At 55.0% G+C, this 20,010-nt stretch overlaps 1 protein-coding gene across 12 annotated transcripts in view; it reads right to left on the bottom strand.

Moving 5' to 3' along the window:
• GRIN1 (glutamate ionotropic receptor NMDA type subunit 1) overlaps positions 1–20,010 on the bottom strand; it is a 40,306-nt gene that overhangs the window by 5,522 nt on the left and 14,774 nt on the right. For 2 of the 12 annotated variants that reach the window (XM_040607148.1, XM_040607150.1), the window contains exons 4-20: positions 18,326–18,388; positions 17,438–17,538; positions 16,751–16,872; positions 16,023–16,197; positions 14,333–14,477; positions 14,150–14,233; positions 12,867–13,002; positions 11,811–11,938; positions 11,449–11,613; positions 11,024–11,142; positions 10,214–10,326; positions 9,578–9,726; positions 8,642–8,799; positions 7,998–8,159; positions 6,344–6,453; positions 5,031–5,176; positions 3,142–3,393 (exon numbers count right to left, since the gene is read on the bottom strand). In XM_040607148.1, coding sequence (XP_040463082.1) covers positions 3,142–3,393; positions 5,031–5,176; positions 6,344–6,453; positions 7,998–8,159; positions 8,642–8,799; positions 9,578–9,726; positions 10,214–10,326; positions 11,024–11,142; positions 11,449–11,613; positions 11,811–11,938; positions 12,867–13,002; positions 14,150–14,233; positions 14,333–14,477; positions 16,023–16,197; positions 16,751–16,872; positions 17,438–17,538; positions 18,326–18,388 — 2,328 coding nt within the window. Of the gene's footprint in view, positions 1–2,255; positions 2,367–3,141; positions 3,394–3,554; positions 3,597–5,030; positions 5,177–6,343; positions 6,454–7,997; positions 8,160–8,641; positions 8,800–9,577; positions 9,727–10,213; positions 10,327–11,023; positions 11,143–11,448; positions 11,614–11,810; positions 11,939–12,866; positions 13,003–14,149; positions 14,234–14,332; positions 14,478–16,022; positions 16,198–16,750; positions 16,873–17,437; positions 17,539–18,325; positions 18,389–20,010 lie in introns of all 12 variants that reach the window. The other 10 variants (XM_040607155.1, XM_040607151.1, XM_040607159.1 and 7 more) reach the window with 6 other exon arrangements.

Here is a 20,010-nt window from a genome sequence, read left to right as displayed (position 1 = left end):
GACAGCGGAGCATTGTTGCCCATAGCTGCCTCACAGATGTGGCTGCCTCCAGAGCTGGGGCCATCTTCTGGGATGAGTGGGGTCATCTCCTTCCACACCTCGCCTGTCAGCAATGTGCCAAGAAGGTCATGGCACGGGGAGTCCCATGCCGCGCTGGTGCCCACCAGGTGAGGGAAGGGGAAAGCACGGCTCCACCACTTGCCCATGGGACCTCTGGTGCAGGTGGCCCCTGGACCTGGTCAGCTCTGGGCGTTGGGGTGCTCCTACCCCGGGGCAGAGCACGCTGTGCAGTGGTGTGGTGTAGGGTGGATGCCACACCACAGAGCAGGATCGGGCCCAGGATGCTTCCCCGAAGAGGGAGCGATGTGGGGGGATACCAGGGGTGCCACAGGCCAGCTGTCCCATTGTTCTCAGGTTATCCCCTTCTCCTGTGGCCACTGTGGGCACTGGTCCCTCCAGGTGCCCCCTGCACCGTGATGCTCCTGCTCTCTCCCAGGACAGGATCCCTTGGTTTCCTAACCATGGAGGGGTTCACACACAACAAAATGCAGGGGTCCACTCAGGACATGCTGAGGGTCCCCCCAGAAGATCTTTCTGCAATTTTTACTTCCCTTTTTCTGTGCATCCCACTTGTCCCTCCTCCTCCTCACTCTTCCCACGTTCCCTTCCCTGCACCACCCACCCCATCTCTGTCTCCTCTCCCCTGGCCCAGGGCTCAGGCCACCAAGACACAACCTGCAACCTTCCTGCAGAGCTGCTCGGGGGGTGCAGCGGTGGGGAGGGGGGACTTCAGACATGAAGGCATCACTGGGGCAAGGTGCCACCCAGGGAGCACGGCGGCAGTGCAGGAGATGACAGGGATGCCAGTCTTCCCAGTGGGGTATGGGGGATGAGTGGGGAGACCATGGGTCCCCCCGCCACGCCTGCCTTGGTGAGGTGACAGGGAGAGGAGCACTTTGTGTGAGATGGTGGCAGCTGAGCCTGGCGGAAGGCTCAGTTGTCCCCAGGGCTGATTCCCAGGGGTGCTCCAGGAGCTTCTTGGGATGGAGCCTGCATTGGCATCAAAGGCAGCTGCCTCCGTTTTCCATACAGAGCCGTGGCCCCGAGACCCCCTGCGATATTGCATGCTGCTCCCCGAGGCGCCCCAAACCTGCTGCCAGGGACGGGCTACCCCACCACAGGGGGCCACATCTCCCCGCGCTGCCACCGTCCCCCCGTCCCCGTTGTGCCTCACGCCTCGGGCAGCCTGGCCGGGAGCCTGTTCTGAGCAACCCTGGGCAGAAACCCGCCGGTCGCCCTGGGGAGGCGATTTCGGCAAGCCCATCGCGCCGGGAGGTCGGGCAGCAAAATGCAGCGGCCGCTGCCACACAAGACAACAGAGTAGCCACAGTGCAGAGTCATACAACAGACGGCAACATGCAGAGGGACACCGGCTCAGTCCGACAGACCAACAGCCCAACCTGACGCTGAAGAGTGTCTGAAGCTCCAGCACGAGCAGACACGTTTGCACATTTGGAAACAGCTGGCTTTAGAGGCAGCAATTTGGCAATGTTCTCTGGTTACGTGAGAGCAGTTTTACTCCAAGGCGGAAAGCACAAGTTTGAACCAAGGTTGGGTCTTTAACAACCTCCTCTTTCAAGCCTTTGTGTCTCTTTTCTAGAGCTGCGTTACTGCTGACGATAACCAGAGACAGCTGTCACTCCTGTGCCGAGGACTACGTCCCGAATGCTAATCGTCACAAACAAAAATCACATGTAGAGAATGTGACACGCATGGCTCTCGGTGAGGTGACACGGTGCCCAAATTAAATCGGGGTGATCGTTTTTAGGCATACAATGACAAACAGGTACAGGAACACTCAGGAACAGAATAAAAAAAAAAAAAAAAAAAGAAAAAGAAAAAGAAAAAAAATGTCATCGCTTTCAAGAGGTCAGCACCAGTAAGGTGAGCGAAGCACAGAGAGGAACATCAGAAATCATCCAGGCAAAAAGAAAACAAAAAACAAAACAAAAACTCGGTTGCATCTCCCAACTCATCACAGGACTCCAAGCCACCTCCTGCCTGCCCTCCAGGATCCCAGCATCCTTTCAGGTACACGGGATGACTGACTCACTGACTCACTGACTGACTGGTGACGAACATGAGCTATGCATGTACACTGGCAGCTTCGGGATGGGTGTGTGGCAGTCGATGGGATGGCAGAAGAGAGAAAGAGAGAGAAAGAGAGAGGGCAGAATTGTTCTTCTTCCTCTTACCGTATCCTTGGAGGACCTACGTCTCTTGAAGCTGGAGGCCAGGGTGGAGGTGATGGACCTAAAAGTGGCTTTCTTTTTAGGGTCAGGTTCTGCTCTACCACTTTTTCTATCCTAAAATGAATATGTATAAGTGATTAGATCTCTAGTGTGTTGTTGGAAACGCTAAATCTATTTGAATACTGCCCCGTGTCATGTCCTTCATTTAGGTGAGAAAGCTACTGGAGGTGTCCTGTCACTCCCAGTCCTCCAAGGGCCTCCGTTGACCCATGGCTACAGCACGGCCGCCACACTGCTACAGCTACGGGGCCGGCCTCACGTCTGGAGCGCTGGAAACCCCTCCGGGACTTAGCCCTGCTCTCCTGGGTGTCTGCGGCCAGGCCGGCACAGCTGACCTCGCTTCCTGGGGATGCTCTGCCTGGCGCCCTGCCCCTCGCTTCCACCGCTAGCCTGGCTAGACCGAGAGGTGAGATGCTGCACCTACCACTAAAAAAATAAAAATAATTGCTCAGGGCCTTTTCTGAGGCTGAATCCTAGTGCCACAAGAGAGAGAGAGGACTGCATTGAAAGAGAAGTCATTGTATGAATATTCTGTAAAAAAAAAAAAAAAATGTATTCAAAAATTTAAATGATGCAGTTGTGCAAAGCCGAACGTGGTTGTTGGTGGTGGTTGTGTGGTTGGTTGTTTGTTGGTTTGGTTTTTTTTTTTTTTTCCAAAGTAAAACAGGTTGAAAAATAAAAGGAAACTGGAAGAAAAAGAAAAGGAAAAAAAGTAAAGGAAAAGAAAGGGAGGAGGCAAAGCGTTAGCGCTATGATGTCATCGGGGTTGGGATGAACTCAAAGAGAAACAGAACTGAAAAATGTAGCCATTGGTGTTAGCGAGTCGGACCTGGTTAGCGCAGGCTGGGAGCACCAGCCGCCATGGTGCGGGGGCAGCGAGCCGTGGGGACCAGCCGCGCTCTGCGGCGGGCGCTGAGAACGATTCCTCCCCAATTGCTTTCGTGCCAATGAGTGTGACCTTTCCGACGGGGGACGGAGTGACCAGGTCTGGCTCTGCTACCGCACGGGGGTAACCAAAATGTATCCCGCTGGTGCGTAGAGCATGCTCGGGGATACATTTGCTCCTCCTTCTCAGTTCTCTCTTTTGCGGACATGCACAAACGGAAAGGAAAGCAAGATGAATGGAATGAAATGTCTTTTTCTTCCATGGCATCTCAGGAAATAGCCATGGCAAAACTGTGATCCCAAAAACCATTATTTTTGTTTGTTTGTTTTAACAAATAAATCTTTCCACTTGCCTACCTTCTAGCAATGTACCAGATACTAGTGCTCTGACGTTTCCTCCTGTGGAAAAGTCTTACAATGTCAAACGGCTCTTTACCATGAGGCTGTTTACCCCCACAGGGCAGCATGCTTTGCTCACAGTCCCACAGACTCTGCCCAAGGACCCAGTGCAGTATTTTCTAGAAGGTTGGCAAGTGAAAAATGGCAGTGCGACTAGTGTGCTCTGTCCCAGCAGCCTGAACCCCCTCGGTGCTGCTGTTTTTTGGAAGCAAAGGAAAAAAAAAATAAAAAAAGAAAAAAAAATATTGAAAAATGGCTTTTCCGAGACTCTTAGTGAATTGAACCCAGCGAGCTCTCAGGATACAGCAGCCCGGCCTCGTGCTTCCCCTCACTGCTCTCGAGCAGGTCACCTCCACCCAGGCAGCCCACCCGCGCGCCCCAGCCAGCGCTGCTCCCACAGGGCCACCGCTCTGGGCTTGTTTTGGGGTCCCCGAGCATTGTTCTCTCTCTTCCATTCACTGGCTCTGCTGCCAACGGCAGTTGCCTAAAGGTTCTCTTGCTCTCTGAACGCTGGGTTGCTTCCCCAAGGGAAAAAAGCAGCCCGGGCAATTCAAAGAGAGCCTCCATCTGCCCTAAACTGGGATTTGGGGGCACCGTGGGGCTCAACCCCAAAAGCAATGGGATAAGGGAAGTGTGAGGCTGGTGGCCCACGGACGTGCCCACAGCTCAGTGTCACTGCCAGGCACCACTGGCACTCCCAGGCTCCCCAGCCTGGGTGGCACGGAGGTGCTTCAGGGATGGGAGAAGTCGGGGAGAGCCATGGTTCCATGGAGGGGGCCTGGGGCAGCCTCGGCACTGACAGGCACCGGCACTGCTGGCTCCCATGTGGGGAGATGTCCTTGTCTCCAAATGACAAGAGCACGCACCACCTCTTTTTGGAGTTGGTCTCGGGTATGGCAAGGGCTACTTTGCCCCCAGGGAATGGGCAGGGAGTGGTAGGTGATGGAAACCATCCCTGGAGCATTTTTCCACCTGAGCACTGGGCAGGGATGCTCAGTGGCAGCAGATTAACCCTCCCGTCTGCTGGTGAGCGTGGCCGGAGCCACCAGCAGGATAGAGCACCTGCAAAAGCAGCCACACTGGCGCGGTGTGCTCGGCCACAGCAAGACATGGCTCAGGCACACGGTCACCAGCAGAGCAAAGTCCCCATCCCGAGCACCGCTGGGGACGTTTGGTCCAGGTCTCTGCCCTGGCTGGAGCTGTGCACGACACCTCCCGGGAGAGATGGCATCGGCCAAGGGCAGCTCCCAGGGACAAGGCAGGGACCCTACCCTATAGCTTGCTAGGTGCCGAGGAGCACCCAGCTGGGGTTACTTGGGTGCAGGGTGGGGGACAGAGGGCCCCATGCTAATCCACAGCTCTGCATTCACTCATTTGGTGAAGGAATGGAAAACGCACCTGTTGGAGATTTGCTCTAAAAACGGTTTGTCCTACCTGCAGGTTTTTCCTCCACACATTAACGGCCGCAAACGCCAGCTGCATCTGCTTCCTCCGCGCGTCCTTATGCCTTTTGTAAGCTATTTCTATGAATATTAAAAATATCCCGGCAACAATACCTCCAGCCACCAGCATAAACACACCTGAAATAAGCAGGAAAGTTACAGGGGGCAATGGAAATCGCAACATGACACTTCATTTCCTCTGTCTCACGCTCAGCAACAGGAGCATCTGTCAACCCAGGGTCCCCCTGGCCCCCTGCCATCCCCCCACAGTCCTGGAGGGGCTGGGAAGGGGAACGCTGCAGAGCAGGACAGCGCTACAGTTTGGGTACCCGCAGAGATGGGCAGAAAGGTGACGGGGTGCTGGATGACCGTGCAAGCTCCTGTCGGTTGGGCACAGGGCACGGGCTGTGCTGCAGTGATGCTGGGGACAGGCACAGTGCACTGAGTGCTGCACCCAGCACCAGCGCAGACCCCATCCCCTGGGGCTGTGGGGTCGTTTGGACCAGAAACACAGCTCTGGTGCTCCTGTTTGGCTCATTGGGAAGGGCAGTTGTGCACAGAGCTCTCTGTGCTGTCCTGGCCCGCTGCAACTCTCGGAGCTGACATTTTGGGAGTGGTGTCTTGAGTAGACAGAGCAAAGTGCCCCCTCCCTTGGTGCTTGTGCCCTGGGTGGCGGTGCTGGTGAGGACAGGGTCCCGTTGGACACCCCTCGTCCCCCATCACCATGATGCCTGAGTGAAGGACTGGCAGCACCGCATTGCTGCAAGGGGAGAGCCCATCTGGGGGATCTCGCAGTCTTTGCAAAGGGGGACCAAGGAAAAAAACCCTCTGTATTGCTTATCCTCCTCCTGCCCCCTGCCCACTGCCCAAGGCCAGCCGGGACACGCTCCTCAGGGCTGGGGAGCTGCCCCTCGCCGCCAGCTCCCTCCTGCAGCAGGGTCCTCGCTCGCCTCCGCGGCTGCTCTCGCCTCCCCCGAGGTGCTGCTCCCCTCTCTCTGCCTTGGCGACAGCTCTGATTCCACTGTGACAGCCGCAGTTTGGCCAGAGCAGAGGGAGGGGAGCAATGTTCAAAGCAGGACAGCCCCACCGCTGAGGAAGCCACCCCAGGGAAGGTGGGGGAAGCTTTGCAGAGCTGTTTCGGACAAGGTTAGATTGGAGCCCAACACAGCAGCCTCCCAGCGCTAGGAAAGCACAAACCCAGAAGAAGCAGAGCTTTGGCCCGAGAGGAGAGCCCCGGAGAGGAGAATGTCTTGAGCGAAAGCAGGCTACCCAGCGAAGAGGAAGAAAGAGGTTTGCAGAACAAACCTGCCATATTTTCAAAGGTGAGTGTTGCTGGGGCATTGCTACGGGAATCACACTCCTGATACCTCACCCAAGTCTTGTCCAAATCCTCCATGAAGCCGTTCTCGTGGGACCTGAAAGCACAAGCAGACACGACTGAGTAGTCACTGGGGACCAGCCACAGGCAGCTGGGGCACACGCTTCTGGTGCCTTCATGCCCTCCGTCCTAGGAGCCTGCACGTGCCTGCAGCCTACAAACACACAAACCGACGGTGCGTGTGCGTGCACATTTGTGTGTGCACACCTGGCTGGCTGCGTGTGCGTGCACATGCATGTGCATGCGTGGCTTTTACATAGAGAGTGTGGCCTGTCTGCGGTGGCCGTCTGCACTGCGTGTGTCTGCATGCCACCAGGGCCACTTGGGAGCTCAGGCAATGCAGGACCCCCGTTCTATCTGGTGAACACCAGCACCCTCCAGATCAAAGCAGGGGCAAAACTGCTGCCTGGCAGCTCCCCGCTGTGCGTGGCGATGGCTGGGACTTCCCAGCAAATTGGTGTCACAGCTTAGAAGGAAACAAACCATGTCCTCGCCTGTTTATGCCCGAACAGCTAGCAAGCATGGAGGTGGGCACAGAGCATGCATTCCCCCCACGGGTCCCCCTTTCCTGGTATATCCCCACTGCCTTCCTAGGCCACCTGTAGCCCTGGGCTTCCCTAGCCTCTCCCAGGAGGACACCAAGGACTCTTGCTGCCTCTCCAGACTTCTCATATTGTTGTCCCAAATCCCATCTGTCCCGCTGCCACCCATCCTCATGGTAAGACCACCCCACAGATGGGGTCCCATGGCTCCCTACATTGCCCTGGGTCCTGCCTGTGTCTTCCACAACCTGCCCACCCTCCCTCTCAGGTTTTTTGTCTCTGCGCCTTAGGCAGGACCCTGATTACTCCTGGCCCTGTCTCTCCATAAAATTAATCTCACATGTCCCCCTCCTTCCACTTGCTTCTTCCCAGCTGCCTGTTGCTCCATCACCACATTCCTCTGTCTGCAGGGAGCGTGGCATTTCTGAACTAATACAAGGAAAGCCCTTTTCATGCATAATATCAGACCGACTTGCAGCGCTGTATGCTGCAGGCTAATGCGTGTATAAAATGTAAAAAAGCCTTAACTGGGCTCAACAGGACTGCCATATCTCTGCCTGACAGGAATAGCCAGAGTTGAAAGAAAAAGCCCTGGGACACCACGCCAGGGCAGCGCAGTGCTGCTGGCCAGGCTGAGCTCGCAGGGAGAAGCGGGGAGATGCCAGCACCTCTGCCTGCTGCTGCAGCCTGTGTCCTGCTTACGGGGACGTGGTGTTGGATGGCCTCAGGGCTGCTCGCTGCCCACTTTGCCTACGCTTCTGTGGCTGAGCACAGCTCCTGCTCCCTGCCCTGCTCTGCTCTGCCCTCCCACCAGCTCTGTGCTGCTTACCCAGCCCTGAGACCAGAGCTAGGGCCCATGGGTGCCCACCCAGGTCACTCAGGCACATCCCCTCCATCAGGAGTGACATGGCAGCCCCCAGACCCCCTGTCCCTGCAGCGGGTTTGAAGGGTTGGGGTGGCAGTGTCTGGCACGAGACTACTTGCGTGCTAACACATGCAGCATTCGGGGCAAGCCCCATGCCAAGCGCTGTGTACGGACTTGAGGATGGCCAGGGAGACGTTCTGCTTCCACGGGCTGTCCTTGCGCATCCCAATCCCGAAGCCGGAGCGGAAGAAAAGCTCCCCCGTCGTCACCAGGTCACACTTCTGGGAGGCTTCAAACTCCAGCACCGCCGAGTCCCAGATGAAGGCATGGAGCTTGCTGGACACCAAGAGAGGACAGACAGGTAAGGCTGGGCACCCCAGCTTGTCTGTAGCCACCGTGGGCACAACAGGGTGCTCCCAGCCCTAATTTAAACACTGAAGAGCATCACCCTTCTCCCAGCAGGGTCTGTGCTGCTGGGAGGCAAAAAGGCTTGGGAAGATTTTGAAGGAGGAGTACGAAGGGTTTACATGGGATTTGAAGCCACCCAGCCTTGCTCAGAAGCAAGTGCAGAGGAAGCCACGACCAGGGCCAGGGCTCCGACTGTGCCCTTCCCCACACAGACCTCGTGCTCTCCATCCAGAGACCTGGCACACACCAGGACTAGGAAGATCCCACCCACCACCAGCTGGTCAAGTCCTGTCAAACCATGCTTTGACTGCAGCTCCCTCCAGGTTTGCATCAGCCCTGCTTGCTCCACCAAACTGCAGCTCCCTGAAACTCTTCCCAGCATGGCCAGGCAAGGTGCTGGCCCCACTCACTTGTCCCTCACTGCCTGGATGGCTTCAGCAGCGCTCTCGTAGTTGTGTTTCTCCATATGCCGGTACATGGTGCTCAGCTCCACCTGCCGTCGGAAGTAGATGTCCACCGAGCTCTGCTTCACCGTGGCATAGATGAATTTATCCGAGGGGTTGCGCAGCTGAAAGGCAAGGGCAGGGCTCCTATTTCTTCTGTCCCTCAACCAAACTGGATCACCCCAAAGCTGTGTTTCCTAATTTCCCATCTCCTTCAGGGATCTGTTTCCCAGAGAAGACCTCGATCTGAGCACAGCTGAAGATGCCATGGGGCAGTGGATGATCTGAGACCATGCTGGTGGGGCAGGGGATGCTATGGGAAAGGGGCTGTGGCACTGAGGATGCAGGAGGCCTGTGGATGTCCTGGGGCTGGCAGTGCTGTGGGCAGAGGACACAGTAGGGTGTGGGATGCTGTGGGTCAGCGCTGCTGTGGGGTACATTCCTGCATGCCTGGGCTGATAGCTGTGGCTGTGTCCTTGCCAGAGCAGGAAATGAGTTTGAGACATGCTGGTATCTGCTGAGAGTATTGACTGCACCGCAGGGACAATTGCATTAGTTATAACTCATCCATAATGAATCGTTTCCTCGTTGGTTAGTGCAGGCTCTCCAGGAACTGGCAGGCAGTTTGGCTGGGTACGTGCTATTTCTGGACATTTTTTTTTCCTGCTGATCCCTCCCTGTGTCTGTCCATTCCCACCCAGCACAGGGGCTCAAACCCACCAGCAACAGCCCCAGGTGAAGCTACCTGGGGCTCAGCTCCCTGGCACAGACCCACAGCCATGTTGAAGCAGGACCCTGGGTACTACGAACCGCATTATATAAGCCAGGAGATACCCGCTGGAGGCATCTGCATCTCTGCCCAGAAGTGGACAGGGAAGGGGAAAGCAAGCAAGGGGTCATTACCCGGGGGTCGTTAATGCCCGTAATTCTCTCCTCAGGCCGGTCTAACACCAGAAAGGCTGCCAGATTGGCAGTGTATGAAGCCACAATGATCATAGCAAAGCCAGCCCACACCATGCCAAGAATACGGGCAGAGAAACTCCGGGGAGCACCTGGAAGGAGAGAGGCAAGGTCAGACTGACACAAGGGCTTGACTTGGTCACCAGCGCCGTGTCCATCCCACATGAGACCAATGGCAGTTGCAGGTGCGCATCGTCTATCTGCTCTGCTGACAGCTGTGCAAGGACCCCAAACCAAGGAAAACCCAGTTCCTTCCAGGACATGATGTGTCTCACCCTGAGTGGGTGGGTAACCCTGGGCAGGAGAAGCAGCCCAAGAAGGACCCATTTCCCATCACTGATGGCGAGGGGTGGCAGGACGGTCCACACAAGTGCCACAAGTGTGCCAACCCCATGTCACTGAATGCCCTACCAGCCCACTCCAGGGAAAGCTCAGAAGATGAGGTTCCCTCATGGCATCACCCCTGACACAGAGGGAGGCAGTGGGAGAGGACACAGGCTTCTCCTCCGGCCCAGTGTCCCCCCCAGCTCAGGGCTGGGGTTGCAGGGCAGAGCAGTCCCACTGCACACTGTGACGCACCTTCTCCGATGCCGGAGTTCAGCAGGACTCCCCAGGAGAACCACATTGCTGAGGAGAGGGTCAGGGCATCTTCCTCCTCCTCCTCACTATTCACTTTGAACCGGCCAAACGGGCTGGAAAACAAGACGGAGCTCTTCTCATATCTCTTATCTGGGTTCCCAGGGCTCTCCACTGTGCTGTAAGTGTCCTGACACAGCCCTGCCTCACTCATCCCTACAGACTGTGCCTGTGCCTCAAACAGCTCTTCACCCCTCATGTCCCACTGCCTTGCATGTCCCCTCTGCTGGTCTGCATCTCTGTCTGGCTCACACTGGTACTGGTCTCATCATGCTTCTCTCCAGGTCAGAAGATCATCTGATTCTGGCCAGCTCAAGCCTCTCCCACTGTAACATGGAGGAGTCACCGCAGATTAACTGCAAAAGCCTCTGGGCACAGGGCTGAGGCAGGGACAGGCTCCCTGCCCTTCAGAGGAGCTGCCTCAGGGCCAAGGAAGGGGACTAACTCAGAGCCCAGGGGCTGACGGTCCCCTTGGTCAGGCATCACCACAGCACACGGTCTGACAGGCGTGTTCCCACATAGCCAAGTGCTGGGTACCCCACATATCCATATCTTTCAGCCTAGCAGCAGCCTGAGAAGCTGTGAACCTCATCCTGGGGCTGGTGGGGCAGAGAAATGGGTTTGGCTCCTGTGAGAGCCTCCTGAAGGGCTGCAGGGCTGTGCCTGAGTAAGACACTGCGGGGACCCAGGGGATGGTTCCCAGGAGCACCTCCCTGTCCCCTCTAGCCCTTGGGTGATCCGAAGTGCACTCACCTGAATCGGTCTAAGAGGTACAACATCACTGCCACCACGTGCACAGACAGCCCCACCAGCAGCCAAAGCGTGCTCTGGAAAGGCTGCATGAACGAGTCCAAGGTGCTGCGGGGGATTTCCTAGCACACAGGAGAGAAGTGAACAGCGCTGACACGCATCGCACCTGCACCTTGCCCACCTGGCTGGACTCACAAAGACCCCTGACCTGCTCTGAGCTCCTCCTGCTCTGCTACACAGGAAGGCTCAGAGTGGCTGAGACAAGCCCCAGCATTAAAACCAGCAGCCTGGAGGCTGGCATCCCACAGCAAAGGCTGGGATTTGCAGCGGCTGCCCTGAGGTGGCCCTGGGCATGGTGCAGGTATGGCACGTCTGCAAGCTAGGGAGCAAGGGGCCTGTTCTACAAAACATCCCATCCCAGCCCATACCTTCTTCACAAGGATGGTGAGGCCCTGGTACTTGAAGGGTTTGGAGAACTCAATGTACTGTGCCCGCTCGTTGTTGATGGTGAGGGGAGCCACAATCATGTCTGCTTGGCCGCTCAGTAGCTCCCCCATCATCCCATTCCACTCCTTCTTGTTGCTGTTGTTAACCTGCCAGAGAGCCAGTGCAGGATCAGCCCACTGCCCCGACACCTGTCCCCCACCAGCCAGGACACCCCCCCCCCCCCCCCCCCATGTGGCAGGCATCCTGCACTGCCCTCCCATCCCACTCCTGCTCCAGAGAAAGGCCTGTGCGTGTTTCGACATACAATACGGGCAAAGAGATATCACAGGCAGCCCAGACTCACCCGCTCTTGGGTACCAAATTTACCATCAGCCACCAGGTGAACCTCATAGGTGAAGTTCATCACCCCTGCCAGCCGGATGAGCAGGTCGATGCAGAAGCCGTAGCAGCACAGTGCCACGGTTGGGCGGCCTGTGGGCGGGAGAAAATGGGGGGGACAAGTGGAGGCAGCAATTTGCCAGGGACCCCATGCAGGATCCGTGGCTGTCCCCAGCAAGAACAGCTGCCTGCATGGCTCTGGTTTCATATGAGATGTAATCACATTATTCAGGCAGGGCCATCCACTCTGACTGCCCTTTCCCATTGCTCCCACCACCTATGGGTGCTGGCAAGCTGGAGGCAAAGGGGTCTCGATTCATTTTCTGTGTCCCAGTGAGGTGGGGTGAGGGTGCTACTGAGCCCTGCAGGGGATGGAGGCGGCTTGGTGCCTGCAGGCTGTGCTGGAGGGGTGCTAACATGAACCCATCAGTTTGAACACAGTCCAGGACACAACGCGGGGCTGGGGGGTGTGTGTGTAAATGTGCACAGGAAAGCATGATGGACCAAGGGGATGCACTTCAGGAGGATTTGGGCAAGCCTGGCATTGCTAAGCAGCTCGTACTCCCCACCGCCTGCTCACTCCTACTCCTGAAACAGGCTTAACAAAATGGTTTGAAACTGGTGTTGTTAGTACCAGTACAGCAGGTGCTAATGTGCCTTGAGGATCTCGCTTCTGCTTGAGATCAAGGATAAGAGAATTGGAGCACGTCAGGAGACAGAAACATGGGATGCAATCCCCCATAACAGCCCATCTGGAGCCCACCCAGAAGAGACACAGTGGGAAAGTAATCTGTTGGGGTCGAAACCCTGAATCCCAGTGCCTAGTTACTGCACAGCACTACTGTGGGGCTGAGCTGACAGAGGGCAGTTGGGGGCTAAGTATGCTGTCACCTTTCTGGTCCTCATTCTTTGGGCCTCCTGAATGATGAGCAACCTCCCTGGGGACCCCTTCTGGGGACAGGAGTCCTCATCAGCTGGGAGGGCTGGGGGAGCTGCTGCGCTCACCACCAGACTGAGTTACCTGGGATGGTCTCGTTGGGTCCGGTGCAAAAGACCTTTTTCACAGGATCTCCATTGATGGTGAATTCCTCCCTGCATGTCCCATCTGCTTGCGTGGGCTTCACATACACAAAGGGCTCTTGATGGATTGTCACGATCTGCAAGGTGAAGCACAAACACCCTCTTGCCGGTTCCCCTCCAGAGTTATGCTCCCCTGGGTGGTGAGCTGGGCTGCCCTCTCCATGTAAGCATGGCCAAAACACCATGGTGCCCTCCTCCACTGCCATCTCAGCACGTGAGACTGTTCAGCCCAGCAGCGGGACCTGGCTGTGGCATGGGGAACATTTGCTTTTCCTGCACCCAAGATGACGATTAGCCATATTGGCATCCTCCTTTGTGTGGCACTCACCTCAGCCTCAAAGCCTGTCACACCCCTCTCTCCCTAACAGGAGGCTGATGACAGCCAGGATTAGTGCCCTGAATAGAGCTCTAAATGCTGTCACGCCGCCCCAAGCTAATGCAGATATTTCAGTCCTGCCCTGGACCTTTTCAGTAAAGCAGCATCCCAACACATCTGCACCACCTCTGCAGGAATAAGGGCTCACTGCCAGTGGGAATGTCTGATTTCCCTTGCCTGGACACTAGGACAAATGAACGGCCACACTGGTAAGACTAGCCTGCCCAGGATCCAGTCACTAAAGTGGCTGCTGGGCTACACTTAAGGGAAGAGCATGAGAAGCAAAGCAAGAGTGGAGAGACCTTCTCCCAGTGTCACGTCCAGCTTCTGGCCATCAGCTCTTCAGGGAGCTCCTCAGCCCAACACTGCAACCACCCGCCCACCTCCGCTAACTTGTTCCATCTCCTTTTGAACCTGTTTCCTCCTGGCCTCTGCACTGTCTAGTAGCAGTAGGCTCCAGAACTGAACTATGCCTTGGCCAAAGGAGCCCATCCCCGTGTGTCCTGCAAACCCATGCCAGGTGCCGAGAAATGGTGAACGCCTTATCCCTCCATCCCTCCCTTCTGTCCTCTTATACCCCCTTTCCAGCTGCCTCTCTCCAAACCAAAGGATGCCTGCCAGCCTATCTAGTTTGTCTCCAGCTGGAAGCTGTGCTGTAGCTCTGAACACCCTCCAGTACCTTCTCTAAGTCATTTTGTTACATCCTCTCGAGCTGCCAGGTGCCCTGGGTTTGCAGATGCTGCTGACAGCTGCAGAGGCAGCAGTGGAAGTGGGAGGCAGATAAAGTCAGAGCCCTGCACGCAGAGAGCTGAGGAGACCCACCACTCCCTAACGCCGTTTGCTGTTACCTTCAGCTTGGTTGACATCTGATAACCTTGAGGTTTCTCAGTTTCTCCCCCTGGCCAGATAATCTTCCGGTCATTGGTCAAGACCTGTGATCAGTCCAAGAGGAAGGAGATAGACATGAAGCCACAGACAGACACCCCAGCGTACCCACCCCTCCTACCCAACCTGTCCAGGCCTGTACATACGTGGCTGCCGTTGTAAATCCCAACTTGGACCAGTTTCCGATTCTGCAGGTTCATGATGCTGTAGTTGGCAAACTTCCTGTCCCCATCCTCATTGAACTCCACCCGTCCCGTGACACCCTCTGAGTACTTGGAGGACATCAACACCCTACCAAGAGAAACACAGCAGGGCCAACCTAGAAAACCTGCTGTGGCTATTGGGACATCTAAGAAGGCATCAGAAAGGCAAATGCTTTCTCTCAGTTGCCTGCCATATGCTCGCTACCCTATAGATACACAGACAAGGCTACCTATGGTCTGTTCATAGACCTGTGGTCATCCCCTCCTGGTGGACGGAGTCAGTTTCCCAAATGTTGCACTCCCATATCTTGTCATTGTCCCTTGTTTTCCACCAGATCAGTCCCATTACCTTAAGGAATGGTCTATCCCACAGCACCCAAGGACACCTTCCTCTGGGGGTCCCTTGGGAGCTGTGTCCATGCCACTGTTCCTCGTGCTTCTGTCTGCCCATAACAGCCTGGGTAGTGCCCCAGGCACACACATACACCACCAAAGGGAAAACCAGCCCCTAAACCCTGGAAAGATGATAGTGAAGACACGGAAGAATTGCCTGAGCCATTTGCAGAGCACCATAGAGAACAACTCTAAATAGCTCATGCCAAAGGTTGAGTTGCTGCAGAAATTTTTCTAAAATAATCTTCAGGCTTTGCAGGTCTCATGCTCGACAGAACTCATATCTGCAGAAGGGGCATCCCACAGACACCACGACCACGTCTGCAGAGAGCAACCCCTGGCACAAGATCCCGCTGCCAAAAGCAACCCCCTGGTGCAGGTGGCACACTGCAGAGAGCAGCCCTCCCACACAGGGACCCCAAGGGAATTGCTGCTTTACCAAGGTCCAGCCTGCAGAACAGGTCCTTGGGGCTCCAACATCTGCAGTGATATAGCCCAAAACCCCACACAGCACCAAGACTGGCTTCTGGGAAGCACATGCAGCATCTGCTGATGTCACTGCCCGCAGCAGCAAGGTCCAACACGTGCATGCTCTGACCTGCTGAGACCCCACCACCCAAAACCACAGCACCAGTCTTTGCCACAGCAGAGAGAAGCCTGCCCATGCATCGAGATGTCCTGCCCCCAAGTCCTGCTTGCAGCACACGGACCCATGCCACAGCCCTGAAATGTTTGGCAAGAAATGTGTCCGCAGCACTGAGCTCCAGTTTGACAGAAATCCCCTTCACCCTGGATGTGGCAGAAAACCCCCCTTTCTTCCCTCTTCCACCCACAGAATTAAGATCCAGACCAGAGGAGATCATGGCTCCCAGGTCTCTTCTTCCTAGAGTTGTTCCCTGCTCACACTGATCCCAGCTGCCCAAGCACTGTGCAGAACATGGGTTGGCATGAACCGAACTGGTGGCAGGCACCAGGATGACGCCTAAGCAGACAGGACAAACTGGGATCAGTGCCTGAGACCACGTCCCAGCTAGCGTTCTAGGAGAGATGTAGCCCTCACATCTGAATCATGCAGGAGAGTCCAAGCAGTCCTGTGCCACATGCCCCAAAGCTTTAATGACAGATACTCTGAACAAAGCTACTGTGTTGCCCTCCTGCACCTTTTCCATGTGCTCCCACCTTTTCCAGCTCTCCCCTAGCAGGTCCTCTGCTCCCTCCAGAAGGACCCTTTCCCAAATACCTCTTGAAAAGAGGTCCTGTCTTCCAGATGTTGGTGTTGCCCACGCAACCTCGTGGCGGGTCTGTGATATTCTCCTTCTCAAACAAGTCATGCACGGCCTGGGCCACCACCGCGACAGCATCACTGATGTGGGCTGACTCGTTCTTCCCGTTGATGAGCTGCAGACCGATCACTCCTGCCACAGGTAGAGGGGAGAAGGCAGGTCAGCACCCCCAGGCACACCGGCTGCTCCAGTGTCACTGCCATGCACAGGGCTTGGGGACCAGCAAGCACAAGGTTATGTGCCGAGGACATCGTGGATGCGGCTGGGGACTTGCCTGAGCTTCAGGCAGGAGCAGGCAGGGGAAGCGGCTGCAGCAGCACTGGGCTGGCACTGTCCTGCCTGCTGAAGTGGGACTGGGACAGCTACACAGACCGCTGACAGCCTGTGCTCCATCCCCACTGCATCGCTCAAGCCTTTCCCCGAGGTGATGATCAGCTCGCAAAGCCCCGTGAGCTGGATTTGGGGCATGACAGGGTGGCCAAGGCTGCCAGAGTGCTGTCTCCCCGTGCAGGCAAAGGGAGCGGAGAGCAATGTGTGGGACCCTCCACTTGCTTGGGACCACCATGGCATTGCGTTCCCCCAGCCCAAGGGGTCCCCGGGAGGGCAGGTGCCAGTCGTCCCAGCTCCGAGCAGGCTCCTCCAAGCCTGGCTGACAGCAGGACGGGCACCTCCGGCGGGTGCCTACCATCAGGGGCGTAACGCAGGGCATTGCCCGATATCTCCCGTTCCCCCACCAGCCACACGTAGCCGGAGCCTGTCATATTGAGCATGGCTGCTGATCTGTACACCGTGGCCGCATCATCCTCACTGCAACGAGAAGAAGGGAACGGCAAGGTGGCTCCAGGTGCCGGATGGCCCCTTTTCTCCTGTATCGGATCCCAAGCGGGTGGCAGCACCAGGGAAAACATCCCCAGGCAGCCCTCCTCTGGTAACTGGTTCTCCTGGGCAATGACTAATTCCTTGCAAAGGGAACCTTTCTCTCGGCTTCATCTAATCCCACAGCACCCAGCACTGCTGAGCATCTGCAAATCCAGCCCATTCCTTATGGCTCACTGTCTATAGGCATGGGGACAATAAGACTCCCTTCCTTCACAGGTGGATCAGGACACATCATCAGTAACTATTGCTGCTTTTGCGGCTGCTAACACTTGGCAAGGCAGCCAGAGGTCTAAACCATAATTGCAAGGTCCCTGGCCAGCAGCGTGCACAGCACAGCATCCACGCCCTGCCTGGGACGTGGGGCTCTCAGTGGCTTTTCTCTCACGCTCCTGGAAAGGACAAGAAGCCCCAAATCTGCACTGACTCCAGCGCTGGGCAAAGGGGAGACTGAGGAAATCAGAGCAGGGAGGGGGAAGGGACAGCTCTGCCTTACCTGGCCGAAAGGATGATGACACGAGCCTCCAGCTCCTTAGCCTCCAGCAGCAGTGACGTCACGTTTTTGGTTCCAGGATCAAACTGAAGCACTTTCTCAGCCTGTGGTTAGTGTGAGCAAAGCTGGTTAGTGGGGGAGCCCCAGGACTGCTTGTGAGAGCCATGCTATCTAGAAAAGGGTCAAGAGAATTCATTAAACTGCACAAAAGTCAGCTAAATAAGATGGGTTATAGCTATTTTTTTCTTTTTTTCTTTTCTTTTCTTTCTTTTCTTTCTTTCCTTCCTTCCTTTCTCTCTTAAGATTTTGGCTTTTTGGTTTTTTCTTTCTTTTTTAAATATTTTTTTTATTTTTTTTTTGCACTGTGCATGCAAACTGAAGTCAATCAAGACCCAAAAAGAGGCGTGCATTGTACAGGAAAGAGAAAAAGGCTTTGAAATGCAATTGAAAACTCAAACGAGTGTTGTTTTTCAAAAACATGGGAAATGAAAAAAACATATTGCACAGGGTTAACCTTTGGGAGCAGAAGTGAACAACTTACACCAAGGAACCGTTTCCTTTGGGGAGGAAAGGGGGTTGGTTCAACTTTTCAAAAAAAAAAAACTTGCAAGTTAATTACTGGTTCACATGCATGTTTCAAAAAGAAATCCTTCCAGGGTCAGCTGGCTAGGTTTCCATTCTCAAGTCCAAACCAAACTATCTCAACATAAAAACGTGCTACCAAGAAACATAGTCATGGATCTTTTTTTTTTTTCTTTCTTTTCTTTTCTTTTTTTCTCTTTCTCTTTTTTTTTTTTTGTTTTTTTTTTTTTTTTTTTTTTCTGGTGGCTGTGGCTATTTTTCATTTGCTAGTTAGGTTGGTGGGCGGCGTGCATTTCCATGCATATATACCTTGGGTCCTCGCTTGTTGTCATAGGAAAGTTGGTCGAGGTTTTCATAGTTCCTTTTTTTACTCTGATGAATAATGTGCACAGAGAAAATATGTAGACACAGAAGAATATTATAAACAGTTGAAAATGACGTGTAGTAAAGCAATCCAACATCCACCTCCTCCTCCACTGTTTGCTAAAGGGTCTCTATAACGCTGGAGCTCGCAAAAACCACTATCAGGAGAGAGTGCCTCAGCTCTCACGGGAGCGTCACGGTGCAAAGCCGTACCGGTTAGAGCAAGCCTGAGTGTCACAGCTGGTGCGATGCAGTTGCATTTCCCTTGCGGGACTGGGGAATTCTTCAGCAAGAAATTTTTATCTTAAACTCAGAAACAATCTACGCATCTCTAAGGGCCTAAGTGGTGGGATTTCCATGGAATTACTGTGGAAGTAAAGGACAAAATGTTGTGTACGGAAAGTGCTGGACAAACACAAACTGTTACAGTTAAGAGTATTAGCATTACTACTGTCACTATTATCATTACAATCCTGTCCACCCTAAGAGAGTTCACAGCAGGTAAGATGTCTCAGCTGAACTTCTCACCTCCTGCAAGGAGGGAGCAGCTTTTTGGAGCTCTGTTGCTGTCCAAAAGAGAAAGAAAAAGCTCTCTACATCTTGTGTTGGCTCAAAGCGTGGCAATATGAAGCAATGGTGATCATGGGATGGCATTGCAGCTTTTACCTGGTGCTTGGGGAGGGCCGAGGGCACCTCGTGGCTCTGCAGCACACAAGTGGCCCTGGGAGGCGCATCTCCTGGAGACCACAAAGCCCAGAACCTGGCCCTACACGTGGCTAGGGGGGGTCACTGCTTGGTGGTCTCCATGCTGCTGACTGGAGTATCACACCTGGACTAGGGGCAGGTGGCTGAGTGTGCACTGACCCTGCAGTAATGGAGCGGAGCAGAGAGCCTGCTCCTCCCCTTGTCTCCTGCCTGAGACACTTCTGCTGCTTGGCCCCAAAGGAGCCAGGGGCAAGAAACCTACTTCTAGATAGGTTTCCTCTCCTCCAGGCAGTGTGCTGAGGGTCAACAGCCCCTGTTCTCAGGAGCCTTGACCCTGCAGCAGCGTGCACAGAACCCTGCGGATCTTCCTGGGAGCAGCCTTTGTGGCCACGCCAATAACACCAACCTGATAGCATCTGCAGGATAGTGCTCGGCAAGTTTTGGTGGGACATAGTCTGACCTCTTCTTCTTGGCCCTGTCCCACCCCAGCTGGGCATCCCTGATCAGTGTGTATGGGGTTTGGGACACAGCTCTATTCCGATCTCCATTTTGCAGCATCTTATGGCAATGGCAACCGATCCCTGCCAGGAACCCGAGCCTTTGCATCCCAGTAATGCAAGGGTTCATGTTTCCGGGTTGTTCCTGAGGCAGCCAATTTTTATCTCTGCATCTTGCTTTCCGAACTAAATAGCTTGCCTCTTCCTGAGCACTCAGACCAGTTTTTGGCAGGAAGTTTTGCCAGATCTCCTTTCCGTGCAGCTGTATGATCTTTTCTTTCCTCTCCTTGGACACAGCCTGACAGGTTTTTTATTGCTCAGAGAAGTTGGGTCCTTGCAAGGAAAAGTACCTGAGGAGGCAAAAATCTGCTTGGAGTCCAGGTCTGCCTTCACTTCTGATGACGTTCACAGCGAGGATTTCTGCAATGG

Source organism: Falco naumanni, chromosome 9 (genome assembly GCF_017639655.2).
Source record: "Falco naumanni isolate bFalNau1 chromosome 9, bFalNau1.pat, whole genome shotgun sequence".
Classification (NCBI taxonomy): domain Eukaryota; kingdom Metazoa; phylum Chordata; class Aves; order Falconiformes; family Falconidae; genus Falco; species Falco naumanni.
The sequence above is the reverse complement of the archived record's forward strand: the minus strand, read 5'-3'. Positions and strand labels throughout refer to the sequence as shown.